The 21748-nt window shown below is 40.4% G+C and overlaps 1 protein-coding gene across 1 annotated transcript; it reads right to left on the minus strand.

Annotated features, from left to right (window-relative positions):
* Positions 1 to 19915: 19915 nt before the first annotated feature.
* On the minus strand, positions 19916 to 21172 carry LOC145803984 (uncharacterized). Its single transcript, XM_082897388.1, has one exon. The coding sequence runs from the start codon at positions 21170 to 21172 to the stop codon at positions 19916 to 19918; it is 1257 nt and encodes a 418-aa protein (XP_082753514.1).
* Positions 21173 to 21748: the final 576 nt, after the last annotated feature.

Genomic DNA, 21748 nt, shown 5'->3' on the forward strand with positions numbered 1-21748 from the left:
CCTCTACAGCATATCGGTATGTCCTTCTAACATTGGCCTCAAACCATTCATACACTGCTTTACATAACCTGATGCACGGCACAACACCCGATACACTGATCTCACAGTATTTGACACACTGCATACACTGCATTCTGCACTGTTAAACTGCCCACGGCATTCATACACTGTACTCGGCATTGCATTCTGCACTGAAAAACTGCTCACGGCATTCATACACTGTACTCATACACTGCATTCTGCACTGATAAACTGTCTACAGTATACTGATGCATTTCCCTTTTGTGTACTTTTTCAGCCTCCTTTCCAGATTCCCATGGCAGGAGGTGCTCCAGCTGGGCCTTCTGTCCCTGCCCGGGGGAGAGATGAGGAGGGCCGGATATTTCCCCGTACCAGGGGAGGGCGTACTCATGTCGGGAGTAGCTCGCGAGCTCCAGTCCCGGACGATGATGATGACGAGGAGTCAGAGGCGGAGGCCGAGGCAGAGTCCGAGTCATCGGAGGAGGAGTCCGGAGGCGGTTCTAGCTCGGGTTCTGGCGACGACGCTGATGATGCTCCTGGACCCTCGTCCAGGAAGAGGACCAGGACAGACTGACGGCCCTTCGGAGTTGCTTGACATTGATGCAGATTTTTGCTACCTTTTCTTCTTTGTACTTTTCCTCTTGTTGGTAGTTAGATTACCTTGTACTGCCGCAGGCAGATTTTGTTTTCTTCAAAATTTTGTACTTGAAAAAGATTATGAAATGAACAGATTTTTACTTAAAAAGTGTTACATTTACATATCTCATGCATTGCATCGCATTCCACCCTGTTACACCTCAATGTAAATGAAATTGATTGGTTATCTGAAAATTGAACACTTGCACTAGTAATAATCAGATAATTAAACAGCCAACAGCAAAATGACCCAAGCAACCCACTGCCTGATTCTGGACATACAGCCCTTACTCTGTTAGGGATTAATCTGCATACAGCCCATAACACAGCATTCGATTCATTCTGCACACGGCAAACTTCTGAACAAACGGCCCAATCTAACAGGACGGACCTCAAAGATGGAACCGGTTGGAGTCGAAACACGCTTAAATGTAGAGAATGGCACAGCATTCCGAGTGTAAATGATTTTTGAAATCGAATGAGGGTTTTTCAAATCGGGATATCGAGCCTACAACTGAACACAGCGGAGAGGACTCAAATATAAAGGTACACGACCTAAACACAACGAGACACGCTCGAAAAAGACCTAAAACAAAGGTGGAGATATACAAAACAAAAGACACGACATACAGACGCGTTAGCGAAGATGGGGGACCTCGGACCACGAGGAGCCAGTTCAACCTGGGTATTGTTTCCCACCCTTTCTGATTTGTGATTCTCACATCACTCGGATCTCGAGCTCGGATTTTTTTCTCAAAACCCTTTTCCTCACTTTTCTCTCAACTTACACCTCTCTATTCTTCATTCTCTCATTTTTCATCCCTCCCCGGGGTGATTGATGGATAAATAGAACGGTGTGGGTTCATGCTCAACACCGTTAGCTCACGACCATTTCTTCTGGTGGGGAGAGTGCTCTTCTGGCAAGTACGTCGATGACGGGGGAAAGACAGAACGCCTGGCTTAACTATGCCCCTAGTTGATCATTTTAACCATTTTTTGTTTTTGCTTTCTACTAAAACAATTTTGATCAAAATGAGAGTCGGATTAACGTACTTGTTCGATTTTTGATTTGAAAAGCATGCAAGTCAGGCTGCAAGCACTGAAAATTTTCCTTTTTGATTCGAGAAAATAGTCAGCCTCAGTAAAAATTTTCAAAAACTATTTTTCAAACAGCTGATGCTCAACAAGCATGGAACTTACTCTTCGAGATGCGCAACCTCGGGTCGGAGGCAATGGAAAATTGCCCCTAGTTTGAAGGGGGGTGGGAGGCAACGAAAAGTTGCCCCTAGTTTGAATGGTGGCTCACGGCGGCTCGTGGCAACGGAAAGTTGCCCTTTGTTTGGGTGGTGCCGCAGCAGTCTGCAAACAGTCTTCATTGGCGGTGGTCGAGCTCTTGGACACAGCGATAACGAAGACGGTCACAACAAATATATGGACACAATCACCTTGAAGGGTGTTGGCCGCTGGACTTTGGGGACGAAATCAAAACCATTGCATGGACTGAGACGCTATGAAAGCGTTGGGGGCTGGACTTCATGATGAAGTTGCCTACGTATCCCAAACATGGAAATCAAGCCTCACGTAGTTCCGGTTAAGGTACACTCGGGTATTTTAACCTTCACTTTTTAGGCTCTCATTTTTGCCAAGGCGCCCAATGCGGGTTTTCGACCTTGCGAGCTTCTTTTCATTTTTTTTTGTGCATTTCTTTTTTTCTTCTTTTTTATTTTTTCTTTTCTTTTCTTTTTGCATTTTTTGTCTTTTTTGTATTTTTCTCTTGCTCTAACTTTTGCCTGGGTCGCCCTTCCGGGTTTTCGGCCCAGCGAGCCTCTCAAAGGGTAAAAGTGTAGCAAGTCCATGCCAAATGGTTTTTTTTTGAAATTGAAGCCTCTCTGTGTCTAGGAGAACGGCCGTTGCAATGATTTAGAGGAGAATCCATCCCGGTTACTCCACGAGCTTCTTCCGGCGAGATCTACTTCTTCTGATTCGACTTTGATGCTTCTTGATCGAAGGCTACTTCAAAACTGGCCACACGGGCCTTTCATGGCGTTTGTCCGTTGAACTTTCTGAACGTTCTGAACGGGTTCAAAGTCGGAAAACAAATGGGTTGAATCTTGGGGCTGAGAGCGATCCTAGGCTGCGCGACCTCAAGAGGGATTCCACACAAGTCTTCACAGGGCCGCGCAAAACATTTGTTTTTGAAAGTTTTTAAGAAAGCGACAAATCGCTCGCGCCGAAGATAGTGTGGAACCAATCTGGATCAGGCCAGGATCCTTCTCAGTACTCACGCCGACAAGCATGATTTCATTCATTAAAAGGCTTAGCACGCCTCTCTTTCTCTCAAAATGATCAAAATTTTGCAAAACCCGAGGAACTCCTTCCTCTTCGTTTTCATCACCGCAGTGTTCAAAAGTTTTTTTTTTGAAAAACTTAGGTTAATGCAATGAGTTTGGCACGCAGGAGAGCAGGCGAGATGTGCTGTCAGCCCAATCAAATTCTCTGGCCCTTATGCTGAAAATAAGCATGAAGTTGAGATAGCAACAGCTGTTCCGTTCGGATTGATTGGTGTAACTGGATCCTTGGCATAAACAGACTCAAAACAAAAACAGATAATAACAAAACGGCGTTCGGGACAACAACCCCAGAATCACCTAGTATTATATACAAAGGGGACTGACTCGATACAACAAGACAGACCCTTAAGCGAAAGACTGACTCAAGACAAAGAGACAGACTCAAAACAAAAGACTGACTCGATATCCAAGCCAGGATTTACAAAACTCGGTTTCACCGATGCTCAAAAATGCGTGCCAGACGCTACATCCAAAATACACCAAATGTCGCCCGCAGGCGGTTCACTTCACATACTCGCAGTATCTGAGTCCTCGAAATCCAACAACTGGGTGGTAACGGACTTGCCTGAGGTGGGTGGGAGGATAACCTTGTTATCGATCAAATCCTGCACTTCATGACGAAGGCGGGAACATCCATCGGTACTGTGACCGGAGTGTTGGTGGTACGCATAGTACAAGGTAGCATCATGCGTGGCGGGGAGATTCTTCAGGAGTGGTCGAGGCTCCAAAGGTTTAAGATGCCCATTCTTTGCCAATATTAGCAATGCCCTAGACAAAGGCATGTAGAGGTCGTGAAAGACCCTGCGCCCTCGGGGCAGGTACTTTGAAGTTTGAGGATTCTTGCCAGATGCGCTAGCGAAAGGGTCGGCTGGCACTGCCTTGGCTTTTTGAACCTTTCCCGGTGCAGGGTTGGGAACTACAGGAATTGTCTGGGCATGACGGGGCCCATCCCGATTTTCTACCTAGCTTGAACTGCCTTTGATCGGAGTGGGGAAAGCATCATCCACAGCTTTGATCACGATCGCAGATGTTTGTTGTTTATTCATTCCCCTGACTTTCAGAGCCTCGACTGCCCACAGCAGTTGTTCAATAGGATCGGCATCTACCTTTGCCTTGTCTTTTCCTCTAGCCTCAGCCTGATCAAGGGTCTGGGTCGGTGCTGGCATGTCGCGGCTGTAGCTGGAAGCCACCTCTGGCTGGCTGAGCTCTATCACAATCCGCCCCAGTAGCGGGGGCTCCTGTGGTACGAAATTCCCGGCATACGGCGCCGCTGGCGGTGAAGCCGACATTCCATAGGCCAGATCGGCCACGGGCCTCTGGAGGTCACCTATCATCCCCATCAATTCAAAGGTGGTGGGCTCACGAGCCTGATATAACTGGGGAGCCCAGACCGGGTGCACAACGGGCGACCTGGATGGATGTGACATATTGATGTTGGCCTCACTCTGCGGAGCGGTTCCCTGCTCCAATGCAGCCGTCATAACCACAATTTCTTCTGAATTTTGTGCCGTCATAAATCCTGCCTCAGCAAGGGGAGACACTGGCTATTCTGTATCAACTCTGCAACTCTTTGAACCCTTGAAAGGAAAAACAGACAGCATTTCAGCCCAAACTGATCAAACACGGGTGTAGCCAAACAACTGTACCCTACTGCTGATCACTGTTCCCAGAAATCACTGTTCCCGAAAACTGAACCCTGATACCCGCGGATAAATGATTCTTATAACTGATACTGGTACTGGTGTCCTCAGGTTTGATACTCAAACTTGCAAACTGACATGTACTTTCCCTGTAGAAATACATTCTAGAAGCACATAGCAAGTAAAGAGAACAAAAACACCCCTATGTTGGGGTAGGGTTTCCCTGTCCTATTTTGTCAGGAGCTAGGGTTTCACTACGCACACAACGGTTTTTCAAACAACCTAACGTCGGGTAAGCAACTTGTCCTAACTTGGAATGGTCACTATGGATCCGAATATGCACTAGGTCGGATGGTCGAAAAGGGTGCCTCAGTAAAAACCGGGGTTTGTGTTCTCATGCTGTCAGAGCCCATAGCCGGTCAGCCTTATGGACATGCCTTGACAAGACAAGCCTCCGGCAAACCGTTCAGGAATGGCAGAAGGCAAACACTGTGTTCCTAGGCACACCAATGCACATGCAATGCAAAGAAACACATAAATGAAATGAAAACAGGAAATCATGAGTTCGAGTCAAGCTCTCTAAAAATCCCCAGCAGAGTCGCCAAAAACTGTAGGCGCGCCCGCGGAGGGGGACCTCGCTGCTACAGTTCGGACTCGCGATTTTTGTTGTCGCGGTTCTTAATCTGAACCAAAGAGTCCAAATCTGGCAAATCGTTTTGAGAAACAAATTTTTGAAAAAGTAGTGCCAAACATGGACTGCTTTGCCAGATACAGAGTCGCCACCTAAATATTTTTTTAAAATGGGGGAATTTAGGAAACCCTGACTCGGTGCCAAAGGCCACATGTCCGTCATCACCGGAGTTGTCTCGGCTCGGGAGCTTGGGTACGATCGGGGAAGGTCAGTTATGAGCACCCCCTTTCGCCCGGTCCGAAGACCGGCCTCTACTAACCATGATGTCCGATTTTGAAAACGTTATGTGTTCTTATTCCATTTATTAGCCTAGAATTACTATGTTATGCGCGCAGCAAACAAGTATAGACTAGATTGCCTAATTTGGAAAGAAACATTGCGTATTCGTTCATTTTGAAAATGCTTTGGAATTTGCTACTCGCAAGTAGGCTAAAACACGGATTTCAATGAGTTTTTCCAACTCAAACAATCCAACCTTCACCCACAGGCATTCAAAACATTTTATCACATAAGCATCTAGCCACATGGTAAACATGCTGTCATGTTAACATTCACACGCATGCGGGATGCTAAAGCGAAAATACTTACATCGTACTCCGTGCCAAAACAGTAAACTAGTTAGCAAACATGCGTGTCCTAGTTCATGTTAAATTGCCTAATGCAACACATACAGGATGCAATTAGATAGGCTCGGCTAACCTAAGCATGGCATATGACATGCGATCAACTATCACATATTCAATTTTTGAATTGAAGTACAAATGCAGTTAGCGTGATGTACCGAGCCTAATGCATGCAATACAAATGCATGGATGCACACATGCATAGCATAAGGTATGCTAAATTAAACGTGCCCTAATCTACCATCATAAGCAGGTAAATAAAAGGGAAGAAAGAAGTGGGGATTGGAAGACATACACACCACCCACGCACACTTATTACAGATTTGCCCTCACTCGGAGGGACCAAATAAATAATACAAATTAATTAACTACGCAAGCTAATTAAATATTACAAATTAATTAATTAATTAACAAATTAACTAATCTAGAAAAATAGTAAATCGCCTCGGGAAACGCGCCGCCATGCATAGGCTGCCTCTGTTTTCCTTCCTTCACTCCTCTGGAGGCTGTCAAAACCTCAGGACTGCATCCCTGGACACTGGGGAGTGTCACCGGCTGAGTGGAATTACCACCGGCAGTGGTGTGTGGCCATCGGCACAAAATGAAGCTGTCGGCAGAGGAATTGTTGCCGGTCGGCACCTTACACTGCCGGTCGGCAGAGTGTTCCTGCAGAATCTGCAAATGACAGCAACAGAGGGCAAGGCAAAGCATGGCAGCACAATTCAAGGCATATATGCACCAACCATGTCCCTTATCATGATAATGACTCAAAGGGGCATGTGCCTCGATTCTCGGACCACCAATTACGCATTTCCATGCATGATGGCCCAAAGAACCAAGTATGCAACTTTGATTTCAAATGCAATGCAAACCAATCAAACCAAACAAGGCCCAATTCCTATCATCAAGTCAAGGAACAAGGCATGCATGCAAGATGCAATGCAACCTAAGCATACAAACTAAGGATGCAACATGGCATGGGGACAAGCTTATGCAAGCATACAAGCATACATATGGCAATGCAAGTAGATAGAAAGATGGACTTAAACATGAATTAGGCAGCTCTAAATAGGCCTAAAACAGTAGCCATAATGCTATAATATGAGGGACCAAATACACATGCACACATACACATGTTGAAGGCCAACACTTAGGCACAAATTGAACAACCCTCAAACACATTTGAAAGGGGGAATCATGGACTAATTAGCATACAACATAAGCATTGAAATCATGCTAAAACATGGTGCCAAACCAAGCAATAAATCAAGCCAAGCATGCATCAAATGGCCTAAGTGCTCAAAACAAACCAATGGAGCATTGGACTACACTTAGCAAGACCAAACATGGCATGAAATCATTGACCAAAAAACAGAGTTTTAGGACATTAATACAAGGCCTAAGGACCACTTAGATGGCATCTAAATGATTCAAAAACAAAGGCATGCATAAACACCAAAACATGGAGCATGAGATGACAACCTTACAAGGCATTAAAGGGACATCAAATGTGAGCTCTCAAGCATACAATAAGGTCTGAAATGGCATGGTGGATGGTCCCAAATCACCAAAACAATGCAAGGGTAGCATGCTATACATTCACATACTTAAGGCCAACAAGCCGGAATGCAAAGGGGCTATATGATGCATGCCAAATTCGACCCAAACAACCTAGGACAGACCTAGAACATGGCAAAACATGCACAAAATCTTCACAAGACTAAGCCTAAAACATGCTCCAACAAAGGCTAACAACCTAAGACATGTTAAGGCAATAACATGGCATTACAAGGCAACTATGCTAAGCATGCATGGAGTACCAAAACCAACTTAAAATCATGTTATATTATGGATATATAAGCATGAAAAACAGCCTAAACATGCTCAACACACACTCAAGCATGATGCTCTCTCAAGAGGCCAAAACATGCCCTTTTCAAGGACAACAAGGAGAGGGGGTGGCCCTCTCCTTCTTGGGACTTCAAGGCATCATCTTCACCACTGAAATCCCTCAAGATTTCAGTGGTGAAGAGACCCCAACACCAAAATCCCGGAGCTAGCACAAAAGGGCACAAAATGAGGCCTTTTAAGGCCTAAGGGTGTTCAAACTTACCCAAACCACAAATCACTCTTAACAAACAATCAAGAGGACTAAAAAATAGAACTTTTTTGTGTTATACACTAGGCTCAAAAACGAATTTAAGATAGGTATAAACAAGGTGCAAAAATAGGGAATAAAGGTGTTAGTTTCTTACCCTTGATGACCCCTTCACAAATGGTGCTCCAATGGCCTTCCTTAGCTTGAATCCAACACCAAAACTTCAAGACCAGTCCCTTAGAACCTCAATAACCAAAGGAAGGTGAAACACTAGGTGTTTGTGTGAAATAGTAAGACACAAAACACCTAGAGCACAAAAGAGAGGGAAAGAGAGATAAGAAGTGTATCTAACCCTAACCCTAAAACCAGAGCTTAACAATGGCTATTTTTGCTCTCAAAATATCTAAACTCTCTAACCTCTTAAGCCAAGAGACCCCTCTCTCTCTATATGGCACTTCTTGTCTTGTAAAGCTTACAAGACAAGCTTCATAAGAGGGAGATCCCTCCATACACGTGTATGGAGGGGAGCAAAAGCAAGACAGCTGTCTTAAAATATCTGCAAAAGCAGATGCACAGTAATCGGCCGGCCAAAAATGCCATCTTGGCCAAAAAGAGTGCCGGCCGGCACTAAAAAGTGCTGACCGGCAACAAATAGTGCCGGCCGGCAATATACATTGCCGGTGGTAGCAAAAACTAGCCGGTGGCCTCTAGCCACTGCCGGTGATGGGTGGGGATGGTCCACAAGCCTTACCCTGCCCTTCCAAGGCAAAACATAAGTGTTTGGTGCAAAACCAGACACTAAACAGTCGAGTTCGGAGATCCTGAGGCAAGGCACGCGAGCCGAGACCTCCGGGAACTCCAAACGAACACAAACATGGATAAGCACCGAGTGTTCAAACGGTGACGTCCAAGTCTTGAGGACGGTCAAAAATGGGGTGTCTACAGGGATGTACTCCACGGTTTAGGGGAAGATAGGGGATGGACCTCTAAACCGGATGTTGTTGGGAGGAGATAGGGGATGGACTCCATAGATAGAGCTCATATGCTTATCTAGTAATGTGTTGACAGAGCTCATATGCTTGTCATTGGAAGTGTGATAGTGCTCTTATGCATATCTGTGGAAGTGATGATATAGCTTGTATGCTTATCTGTTGGTGTGTGATATAGTTTGTATGCTTATCTGTGATGAAATGGGAAAGTGCTTGATGTGAGTTATTGTCTCATATAAGTTGTTTGGCCAGGTTCTGAGCCAGGGTTATAAATTGAGAATTTGAAAAGAATTGGAAAATGGATTGTAACATGGACTTGTATGTCATGAAACCGTAAAATGTGATAAGGGAAAGTATCAGTATTAGCCATCTATCAACTACTAATCTTTTAGTCATTATTCATATTTGGTTTAGTATATTTCTACTGGGCTGTGGCTCACCCTATATGAGAATATCATTTTCAGGTACAGGTAGCATGCCACCTCCAAGGACGTAGCTTAGGAGGCTAGAGGCATGCAGATTTTTGTTGTTTTATTTCTTTGATGTATTACATGTATATTCAAAGTCAAGGGCTTAATGTGTAAATGAGTTAGCACTCCTTTGTTGTAACCAAGTGTTAACTTGGAAAGCTGTAAGCCCGTAGGGCATTTCCTTTTGCTGCTAACATGTAATACTTTTGGTAATGAAACTCTGATGAATAGAAGAAAGTGGAACTTTTATATATCAATGTATGCCTATATTGATGGGTTTAATGTTAAAATTTTGAGGGCGTTACATTTCTCCTTTCCATACATCCTCCCAAAACTGGCTCATTTCCCCATTAGCCACAAATAACCAGGAAATCGAGACGAAAAAGAAAGACCTTGAGAAATGGACTTCCATGGAGATCGCAAATTTCCCCAGTTAACTACATAAGAATCCCAATAATTAGCTTCAACCCCATTACTTCCTCTTAGTGACAGATTGCCATAAAGAACCACACTCCATAGAAATCTCTATAACAATTTTCTAATTCTATAATAACTTGTAGAATGAGCCATCATAATTTCTTGGGTACCGTCAATAACTGACAATCATAATTTAGTAACTTACAAAAAATAAGTAACTTAGTAGTAGTAATAGTAGTGGTGGTGCTGAACTACTGATATTATCACCACTAGTCAAAAAGTCACCATAGTCTTCTCTTCATCACAAACACAGACCAAGAATTGAAGTGTTCGGTCCGCCTCGGCTTCTTCGGGGCTAGAGGCCAGCTCAGCATTGTCAGAATCTTGTGCTCGGGAGATGTCAGGGTGCGGCATTCATCGTCGGTGCAGTCGCTATTGCTGCCACTCTTTGGTGTCTGAATTGTGGGAGTTTCGTCGGTGGAGGGTTTGATTCTGATGGTGGGTAGTCGGAGTTGGGGCAAGCCTTGTTGGAATTCTGACGTCTTGTAAATTGAGGTTGGTTTTTTGTTTTTTTTTTGAAGGGAGAGGAAGAGGTTGGGGAGGACAAAAAATGAAGGAGAGGTGTGTGTATATATAGAATTATAGAGAGAACGAGAGAGAGAGAGTGTGTGTGTGTGTGTTCTGAAAATATCCCGTATTTTGAACCGTTTTGATACAAAGAATTAATGTGATTTTAGTTTTGATACGGGAAACAAAGAAATCTCCGCATTGATTACGCTCTCCCATAGCTTCTTCTGTGTTGAAAAAGAACACTAAAACGTATGTTATTAATACCAATTATGAATGAATACTTCACGTATGTTAAATGTATACCAATTAGGAATGAATCTTAATCTTTGCATAGCAAATGAATATTTGCTGTTGTTATCTTCGCTCTCTTAGTTGCCTTCACATGGCTTTCCATATTTGGCTTTCCAAATAAGAACAAACTCTCCTCAGCAACAGACCATATCAGACAATAGCAGCATTTAGAATATTAAATTATTTATTTTGTTTCATTTAACTAAACAATAAGCATTTTCTTGCATTTTTTGCCCTATTTTTTTTTAAAAATTTTCAGTCAAATTTTTTTTTTGTAAAGTTTTGAATATTTAAAATTTCACATAAATAAAGCAGTATGTCAAAAACTAAAATAATGACATAAATAAAATATTTAAAATAAATAATGACAAATAATATTGAGATATTTTCAAAATAAAAATTATGTGTGTTTGGTCATAAATAATATTTATTTATGTGAATTTTTAAATATTTATGTCATTATTTTATGTCAATAATATTTATGTCATTATTTTATGTGAAGTATACGTTTACTTTGGTAGGTATTTTTAACTAAACCCAAAATACCTTAAGAGAGCGAAGATAACAGCGACAAAGATTCATTCATAATTGGTATACGTTTAACATACGTGAAGTATTCATTCATAATTGGTATTCATAACATACATTTAAGTGTTCTTCTTCAACACAGAAGAAGTTATGGGAGAGCTTAATCAATGCAGAGATTTCTTTGATTCCTATCAAAACTGTCAAAATCACTTTAATTCCTCGTATCAAAACTGTTCAAAATCAGGGATATTTTCAAAACTCTTTCCCTATAATTCTATATATACACACACAAACCCAAAAACAAGAAGAATATGAAGAAGGAAAGATAAAAAAAAACAGAGAGAGAGAGAGAGAGATGTGATTGGTTGCAAAAGATTTTGGGAAGGGCTTTAAGTTTTTAGATTTCAAACAAGGTGTATATATATATATATATAGGAGTTTTGGCACATCAACATTTTTTTAATTTGTAAATGTATGCATAGGAGCAGAGCTGTGGGCCATTATATTGATTCAATCCATCCAAGGGCTAGAAATGATTGGTTGTGAAAATTTCTTCGTTTGCATCGTAGAGTCATCATTTTTGCATGTTGTAGAATCATAAAATTGGTAAATTTATAAATTGTGCGCGTTGTAGAATCATAAAATGGGTAAATTTATAAATTTTCTTTGCAAGAATTGGAAATAAAATAAAAATAAAATAAATTTCTTTGCAAAAAGGAAACTTCTATATAAGTGTGCATCGTAGAGTCATAATTTGTGCGTCGTAGAATCATAGATTTTGTAAATTTTCTTTGCAGGGATTGGAAATGCAATTAAAATAAAACAAATTTCTTTGCCAAAATGAAACTTCTATATAAGTGTGCATCGTAGAGTCATAATTTGTGCGTCGTAGAATCATAGAATTTGTAAATTTGTAAATTTTCTTTGCAAGGATCGGAAATACAATTAAAATAAAATAAATTTCTTTACAAAAAGGAAACTTCTATATAAGTGTACATCGTAGAGTCATACTTTGTGCGTTCGTAGAATCATAGAATTTGTAAATTTGTAAATTTTCTTTGCAAGGATTGTAAATAAAATTAAATTAAAATAAATTTCTTTGCAAAAAGGAAACTTCTATATAAGTGTGCATCGTCGAGTCATAATTTGTGCGTCGTAGAAATGATTGGTTGGAGAAATTTCTTTGCAAAAATGAAACTTCTATACAAATTTATTTTATTTTAATTTTATTTCCAATCCCTGCGAAGAAAATTTGTAAATTTGTAAAGGTATTTGTAAATTTGTAAAGGTATTTTATTTTAATTTTATTTCCAATCCCTGCAAAGAAAATTTACAAATTCTATGATTCTACGACGCACAAATTATGACTCTACGATGCACACCTATATAGAAGTTTACTGTTTGCAAAGAAATTTATTTTATTTTAATTTTATTTCCAATCCCTAATTTTATTTCCAATCCCTGCAAAGAAAATTTACAAATTCTATGATTCTATGACGCACAAATTATGACTCTACGATGCACACTTATATAGAAGTTTCCTTTTTGCAAAGAAATTTATTTTATTTTAATATTATTTCCAATTCCTGTGAAGAAAATTTATAAATTTACCCATTTTATGATTCTACAACGCACACAATTTATAAATTTACCAATTTTATGATTCTACAACACGGAAAAATGATGACTCTACAATGCAAACAAAGAAATTTTCACAACCAATCATTTCTAGCCCTTGGATGGATTGAATCAATATAATGGTCCACAGCTCTGCTCCTATGCATACATTTACAAATTAAAAAAATGTTCATGTCCCAAAACTCCTAGATATATACCTTTTTTGAAATCTAAAAAATTAAAGCACTTCACAAAATCTTTTGCAACCAATCACATCTCTGTCTGTTTTTCTGATCTTTCCTTCTTCATCTTCTTCTTGTTATTGGGTTTGTGTGTGTATATATAGAACTATAGAGAGAGAGAGTTTTGAAAATATCCTTGATTTTGAACAGTTTTGATACATGGAATTAAAGTGCTTTTGACAGTTTTGATAGGAATCAAAGAAATCTCCGCATTGATTAAGCTCTCCCATAACTTCTTCTGTGTTGAATAACACTTAATGTATGTTATGAATACCAATTATGAATGAATACTTCACGTATGTTAAACGTATACCAATTATGAATGAATCTTTGCTGTTGTTATCTTCGCTCTCTTTAGGTATTTTGGGTTTAGTTAAAAATACCTACCAAAGTAAATGTATACTTCACGTAAAATAATGACATAGATATTATTGACATAAATATTTAAAAATTCACATAATTAAATATTATTTATGACCAAACACACATAATTTTTATTTTGAAAATATCTCAATATTATTTGTCATTATTTATTTCATATATTTTATTTATGTCATTATTTTAGTTTTTGACATACTGCTTTATTTATGTGAATTTTTAAATATTACACCAAACAGTCCCATTATTTTATTTATGTGAATTTTAAAATATTCAAAAATTTATATCCAAAAAAATAATAATAATTTGTCTGAATTTTTTTTAAAAAAAAAAATAGGACAAAAAATGCAAGAAAATGCTTATTGTTTAGTTAAATGAAACAAAATAAATAATTTAATATTCAAAATGTTGCTGTTGTCTGATATGGTCAGATATGGTCTATTGCTTAGGAGAGTTTGTTCTAATATGGAAAGCCACGTGAAGGCAACTAAGAGAGCGAAGATAACAGCAGCAAAGATTCATTTGCTATGCAAAGATTAAGATTCATTCCTAATTGGTATACGTTTAACATACGTGAAGTATTCATTCATAATTGGTATTCATAACATACGTTTCAGTGTTCTTCTTCTTCAACACAGAAGAAGCTATGGGAGAGCTTAATCAATGCGGAGATTTCTTTGATTCCCGTATCAAAACTGAAATCACTTTAATTCTTCGTATCAAAACGGTTCAAAATAAGGGATATTTTCAAAACACACACACACACACACACACACACTCTCTCTCTCTCTCTCTCTCTCTCTCTCTCTAATTCTATATATACACACACCTCTCCTTCATTTTTTGTCCTCCTCCCCAACCTCTTCCTCTCCCTCAAAAAAAAAAAAAAAAAAAAAAAACCAACCTCAATTTACAAGATGTCAGAATTCCAACAAGGCTTGGCCCAACTCCAACTACCCACCATCAGAATCAAACCCTCCACCAACGAAACTCCCACAATTCAGACATCGAAGAGTGGCAGCAATAGCGACTGCGCCGATGATGAATGCCGCACCCCGACATCTCCAGAGCACAAGATTCCAGTGATACTAAGGCCTCGTTTGGGAACAGGCTAATTTAGTAACTTTTTGGCTATTTGGCTAAAATATGAGTTAAAAAAAACTAGTATATTTGGAATGACTTTTTGACTTTTTACGAAAAGATGTGCAAAACGTAGAGAGAAAGGAGAATCTATGACTTTTTGGTATGGGTTGTTGGCTTTTTGGCTAATTTAGTAACTTTTTGTTTTTTTGGCTAAAAATGAGGGTTCCCAAACGAGGCCTAAGCTACCCTCCGGTCCCGAAGACGTATAGGGAACATACATCTGAAATAAGGTACATACATACGTATACGTTTACAAGTTCAGCCCAGAAATTGGGCACATACAAAACATTAGATAATATCAACTTTGGCCAACAAAATATTAGTACAAAATGACAAGGTCTAGCAAAACTGCACTAGCATGCAAAGGGCTGCTCCAAGTGCCTGGTTGTCCTTAGGTTGACAAAAGATAGATGATATCGATGCTAGGACTGACCTTCAAGTTGATTACCTACAGAATCAGACAAAATTACAGAGTGAGACAAGCTCAGTGAATAACAGTACGTAAACAGTTTAATATTCAATTTAAATCATAATATGGAACAGTGCATACACAAAAATGGATTCCAAGTAGTTAGTCTGACGTTGTTTTATTTTCCAGAATGGCCTTGGGCCTAGTCATAACAGAATGGCCTACTGGCCCAGAAATACAGAACAGCCTTTCGGCCCAGAAATATACTGAACAGCCTTTCGGACCACACATGTACAAAAATGTACATAATCCTTTTAACATTACATTTCCATCGAGTTCCAATCAACACATATGTTAATGTCGTAAATGTCGGAAAATAGAACCTTAATCGCAGATATTAACAGTAAATAAATGTACATTCGGTGTACTGTTACTCAATGTATTGTTGCGGAGCGGTGGTTCCTCCTGTGGTGTGTCCTACACACATAGATAACACATTAGTTTCTTTCTCCTTTTAAACCATTTCTTGCATTATTACATTTCAATTACATGTACAATCATCAAAAAGTATCAAACACAAATTCCAAAAAGAGCTAAGGGTTAAGCACGTAAAACGGAGCGAACGGGATTTTCGACCTGGGTCGCACGTGCGGCCACCCCCTCCGCACGTGCGGACATGGACCACACGTGCGGTCCCTCTCCACCGCTTGAGCAGCCAAAAACAGTATGCTCTCCCATTTTTTTTCCTCTTCTCTGCACGTGCGGCCACGACCTCTGCACGTGTGGCCACGACCTCCGCACGTGCGACTACGACCTCCGCACGTGCGACCACGACCTCCGCACGTGCAGTCTGGCCCCTATTTGGCAGTCCGAAAATCATACAAAACCCCATGTTTGGTGATGAACAACAAGGCCCAAATTAGATGCTTTAAATGCTAAAATATGGTGCAAAGATCATGTAATTAAGGGTACAAACACACCACCATTTGAATCATGGAAGATCAATTAATCATCACCACAACCTATGTCTCTTACATACACATATATACATATATAGCTATATATATACACATATGGGTTCCAACATGGTAATTCAGGAAACAAAATTAAGTTGACACAAGCAAGTAGTAGAATCATCTTACCAATAAATCAATACATCCAAAACCCTCATTACAACTCCAGGGTACACCATAACAAGCAATTCCTTCTCCAAATTAAAAAGAAAGGGTTGAATTTGGGAAACTTAGACTTACCTTGAACTTCACTAGCTAGATCTCCCTTCAATCTCACAAGCCTCTACCTTCTTTGATGAGCTACTCATCCCAATCCTTCTCTCAACTAAGTTCTTCCTCCAGGAGATATTTCAATAAGCTTCTAAGTCAAAATGATCCAAGAACTTTGATATATAGAGATATTTCTATAAGGGTGAATAAGACAAAAATTCAATCGTTTAAGCATCCTAAATTGAAATTCCACAGAAAATCCCATTATAGCTTAAAAATCATGCAGATTTCAAATGTCAAATCAATTTCAGAAAATTAAGTCTCTAAGGCTTCCAATTCTGGATTCAAACAGTTTAAGTGTGACAGATAATTTTCTTATTCAACAGATAGGAATCCATATTTCCAAGTTTCTTTTAATTCAATGTAGTTTCACATAGAATTTCATAATAAGCATTCAAAAACACAGAATAGAGGACTGAAAAGATACCAGAATCATGTACGAGGGTCGGGTTATTACACTCTCCCCCCCATTAAATAAGTTTGGTCCTCCAAACTTGTTTTACCTTAGGACGGAAATAGATGCGGATATTGGTGTTGCATTTCATCTTCCTTTTCCCAAGTTGCCTCGGTTCCGTAGTGCTCTTGCCATTCCACTTTTACCATTAGAATTTCTCGGTTCCGTAACTATTTTACTTGATGGTCCAGAATTCGAATTGGTTTTTCCTCGTACGTTAACTTGTCAGTCAACACAATTTGGTGATAATCAATAACATGTGACGGATCTGGAAGGTATCCTCGAAGCATAGAAACATGGAACACGTTATGAATCTGACTCATATGTGGTGGAAGGGCAACTCGGTAGGCTACTGGACCCACTTTTTCTAAGATCTGAAAGGGACCAACATATCGGGGTGTTAGCTTACCCCTTTTTCCGAATCTTGGATGTCCTTTGATTGGGGTAACTTTCACAAAAACATGACTATCCACGTCAAACTCCAAATTCCTTTGCCGGCTATCTGCATAACTCTTCTGTCTACTTTGGGTAGTTTTCAATCTTTCTCGAATAATTCTAACTTTTTCAGTTGTCAAATGGACAATCTCTGGCCCTAACAATGGCCTATCTCCAACCTCAGCCCAACACACGGGAGAACGACACGGTCTTCCATACAGAGCTTCATAGGGTGCCATGTCAATACTCGAATGGTAACTGTTATTATATGCAAACTCGACCAACGGCAGATGAGTTTCCCAACTTTCCTGAAAATCCAGAACACACATTCGAAGCATATCCTCTAGCGTCTGAATCGTCCTCTTGGATTGTCCATCTGTTTGAGGGTGGAAGGCTGTGCTAAACTTTAATTCTGTATCTATTGCATCCTGTAGACTTTGCCTGAACCTTGAAACAAACTTTGGATCTCTATCTGACACAATTGAGACCGGAACACCGTGAAGCCTTACAATTTCATTCACATAGATCACAACAAGTTTATCTGCATTATATTGGGTCTTCACAGGCAAAAAGTAGGCAGACTTAGTCAATCGGTCGACAATGACCCATATAGAATTCATACCTCGTGGTATCTGTGGTAAGCCTACAACAAAATCCATGGTCAGATGTTCCCATTTCCACTCCGAGATTGGAAGGGGTTGTAATAATCCTGCGGGTTTCTGATGCTCTGCTTTTACCTGCTGACATTGCAAACACTTAGAAACAAACTCTGCGATTTCTTTTTTCATACTTGGCGACCAAAAATTTTGCTTCAATTCCCGATACATTTTAGTACTTCCTGGATGCATTGAAACTCTTGAGGAATGTGCTTCTTCCATCCATTTTCGTTTAAGTTCTAACACATTAGGGACGCATACTCGATTTTGAAATTTAAGCACAGAATCCGTCAAAGTGAACCCCAGTTTCGGTTTTGTCTCCATTTCTTCACGTATCTTCTTTAGAGCTCCATCTTCCATTTGGCGTAATTTAATCTCTTCAAGTAATGTCGGTTGGGCCATCATTGTTGCCACTGTTGCTTCTTGACCATGTATCATCAAGTCGACTCCCATCTTATTCAGCTCACTTACCAACTCCTTTTTTTCTGTCAATAGATTTGCCAAATTTCCCACATTTTTCCAACTAAGTGCGTCTGTCACCGTGTTGGCTTTACCAGGATGATAGTGGATTTGCAAATCATAATCCTTAATAAGCCCCAACCACCGCCGCTGGCGCATATTTAACTCTTTTTGGGTAAAAAGGTATTTAAGGCTTTTATGGTCGGTATAAATGTCGCAAGTAGTCCCATACAGATAATGCCGCCAAATCTTTAAAGCAAAAACTACTGCGGCTAGCTCAAGGTCATGCGTGGGATAATTCTTCTCATGAGGTTTAAGCTGTCGAGAGGCATAAGCGATAACTCTTCCGTTTTGCATAAGCACACAACCAAGTCCCTTATGTGAAGCATCACTGTAAATCACAAATCCCTCAGTACCAGATGGTAGTGCAAGGACCGGAGCTGTAGTTAACTTCATTTTTAATTCTTGGAAAGCAGATTCCCGCGGTTCTGACCATTCAAATTCAACTCCCTTTTTAGTCAACCGTGTGAGTGCTACAGCAATTTTGGAAAAATCTTGAACAAATCTTCTGTAATATCCGGCTAACCCCATAAAACTACGCACTTCAGTCACATTAGTCGGAGTCGGCCAGTTCACAATCGCCTCAATTTTGTTTGGATCAACAGAGACTCCTTCCTTAGTTATAATATGCCCCAAAAATGCCACTTCACGTAGCCAGAATTCACACTTCTTTAGCTTTGCGTACAACTTCTTTTCTCGGAGGGTTTGAAGAATTGAACGAAGATGATTCTCGTGAGCTTCTGCATTCTCTGAGTAAATGAGGATATCGTCAATAAAGACCGCTACAAACTCATCTAGATAAGGTTTGAAGACACGGTTCATCAGATCCATAAATGCTGTTGGTGCGTTAGTAACTCAAAAGGGCATAACTAGAAATTCATAATGACCGTATCGGGTTCGGAAAGCTGTCTTCTCAACATCATCAGCTTTAACTTTCAATTGGTGGTATCCGGACCGTAAATCAATTTTGGAAAAGACTTGTACCCCTTGTAATTGATCAAATAAATCGTCGATCCGCGGTAATGGGTACTTATTCTTGATTGTTACTTTATTAAGCTCCCGATAGTCTATGCATAATCAGAGTGTTCCGCCTTTCTTTTTCACAAACAGGACTGGTGCACCCCACGGAGAAACACTCGGGCGGATAAACCCCTTATCCAGTAGGTCTTGCAACTAAATCTTCAATTCCCTCATTTCAGCTAGTGCCATTCGATACGGGGTTTTAGAAATGGGTTGGATTCCCGGTAGCACTTCAATCGTGAACTCGATTTCACGGTCCACTAATTCTCCTGGCAATTCTTTCGAAAAGATGTCCGAAAAGTCACAGACAATTGGGATCGCATCAGTATTCTCATTCATTATTGGCCCTTCCAAAACACTACATAAGTACCCCTGACACCCTTTCTGAATTAATTTACAAGCCCTTGCTGCAGAAATCACATACGGTGGAGAAGTTACTCCTGCCCTTGAAAAGTAGATTCTGACTGCCCCGGAGGGTGGAATTTGATTTGCTTTGTCAAACAGTCTATAGTGGCACTATATTCACCCAACCAATCCATTCCCAGAATAATATCAAAAGAAGTCATATCAAGTGGTAATAGATTAGCATATACACAGATATCCCCAATGAGAAGTTCACAAGCAGAATAGACAGAAGTACAGATCATGGAATTTCCCATAGGTGAAGATACGCACAACACATAAGTCAATTCTTCTCCAGGTTTATCAATTTTTTTCGCAAATAATTTTGACACAAAGGAACAGGTAGAGCCAGAATCAAATAAGACGTAAGCAGAATGACCATGAACCATAAATGTACCTGACACCACTGTTGTTGCATTCTGTACATCTCCCGGAACCAACGCAAATACCCTGCCTTGCCTCGTAGTGTCCTTATTGTTAGCAGGCTTAGCAGCTGACTTAGCATTAGAAGCCGGTGTAGACCCTGCTAAACTTGTGGCGGCCTTATTACCAGTTTGTTGGTTCTTTTGCGGACAGTCTTTTATCAAATGACCCGTTTTGCCACATCGAAAGCACGCTCCAGACAATCGGTGACAAATCCCACAATGCCTCCATCCACATTCTGGACACACAGGAGCTGAATTTTGAGGAGAAGTAGTGGTGCTTGAGGTCCCTGAATTTTGCTTCTTGTTTGGTGGAGTAGTTGACCCCTTGAACCATTGGTTGTTCTGCCTCTTTCCTTTCCATTCAGAAATCCGAGTCTGAGCAGCAATATTCCCTTCAGCTATAACAGCCCTTTCTAACACATCAACGTAGGTAGGAAACTTCAACACATTAACTCGGTCCAGAATAGTACCCCGCAATCCTCCTTCGAATTTCCACGCCTTCTTATATTCCGTATCTACCATGTGAGGTGCAAACCGGGCTAGCTCTGCGAATTGAGCTTCATATTCGGCAACAGTTTTGTTTCCTTGTCTCAATGTTTCGAATTCGGTCACCTTCTTATCTCGTATACTCTGGGGAAAATATTTATCATAAAACAGCGCCAAGAACCTGTCCCATGTCAACCCCTGGTGCATTGTTCTTGTAAGCATCCACCACCTCCGTGCTTCATCTTCAAGAGTGAAAGCAGCAAGTTGCACCTTTTGAACTTCAGTAGAAAGGAAAACTTTGAACAATTTTTCTATCCCTAACACCCATGCCTCAGCCTTCATTGGTTCAATTCCTCGTTTAAACGATGGTGGTTTCATCTTTTTAAACTCCTTTGTAAGTGTAATAGTACGGTCCTCAGCGTGAATATCTTGCACTACAGGTGGGGGTACTGGTGGTGGTGGTGGCGGCTGTGGCTGTTGTTGTTGTTGTTGTCGTCGTAGAGTGTTTGCCATTTCCATAATCATTCTTTCCATCCTGTCCAACCGTGCTGAGGTAGCATCTTCCTGGTCTTCGGTCCTTGTTCTCACCATAGTCTACAAAACAACCAATTACAACATACACAAAAGACTACAATAGACATTGATCATCATCATTAGCGTTAGCAGAAAACATTTAACGTTGCTATCACTCTTCCTTTACTACATGATGCCTACATCTTTCTAGACATCCTAAAGCTCAATGGATCCGTGTGTGAGATAGCAACTCGTGCTCTGATACCACTTGTCACGCCCCAAACTTGCCCCTAAAATTTCGGGCATGACCTACTAAGAAACAGACACTTACCCTCCTATATATAATATCCGGGGCCTTAACGGAAGCGTTAATATAATAGAATAACATGCAGACACATCCATTGAGCCACTACAAATATGCCAGGATCACGACTCACAAAT

The sequence above is a fragment of the Camellia sinensis genome, chromosome 12 (genome assembly GCF_055761805.1).
Source record: "Camellia sinensis isolate YWXY chromosome 12, ASM5576180v1, whole genome shotgun sequence".
Lineage (NCBI taxonomy): Eukaryota > Viridiplantae > Streptophyta > Magnoliopsida > Ericales > Theaceae > Camellia > Camellia sinensis.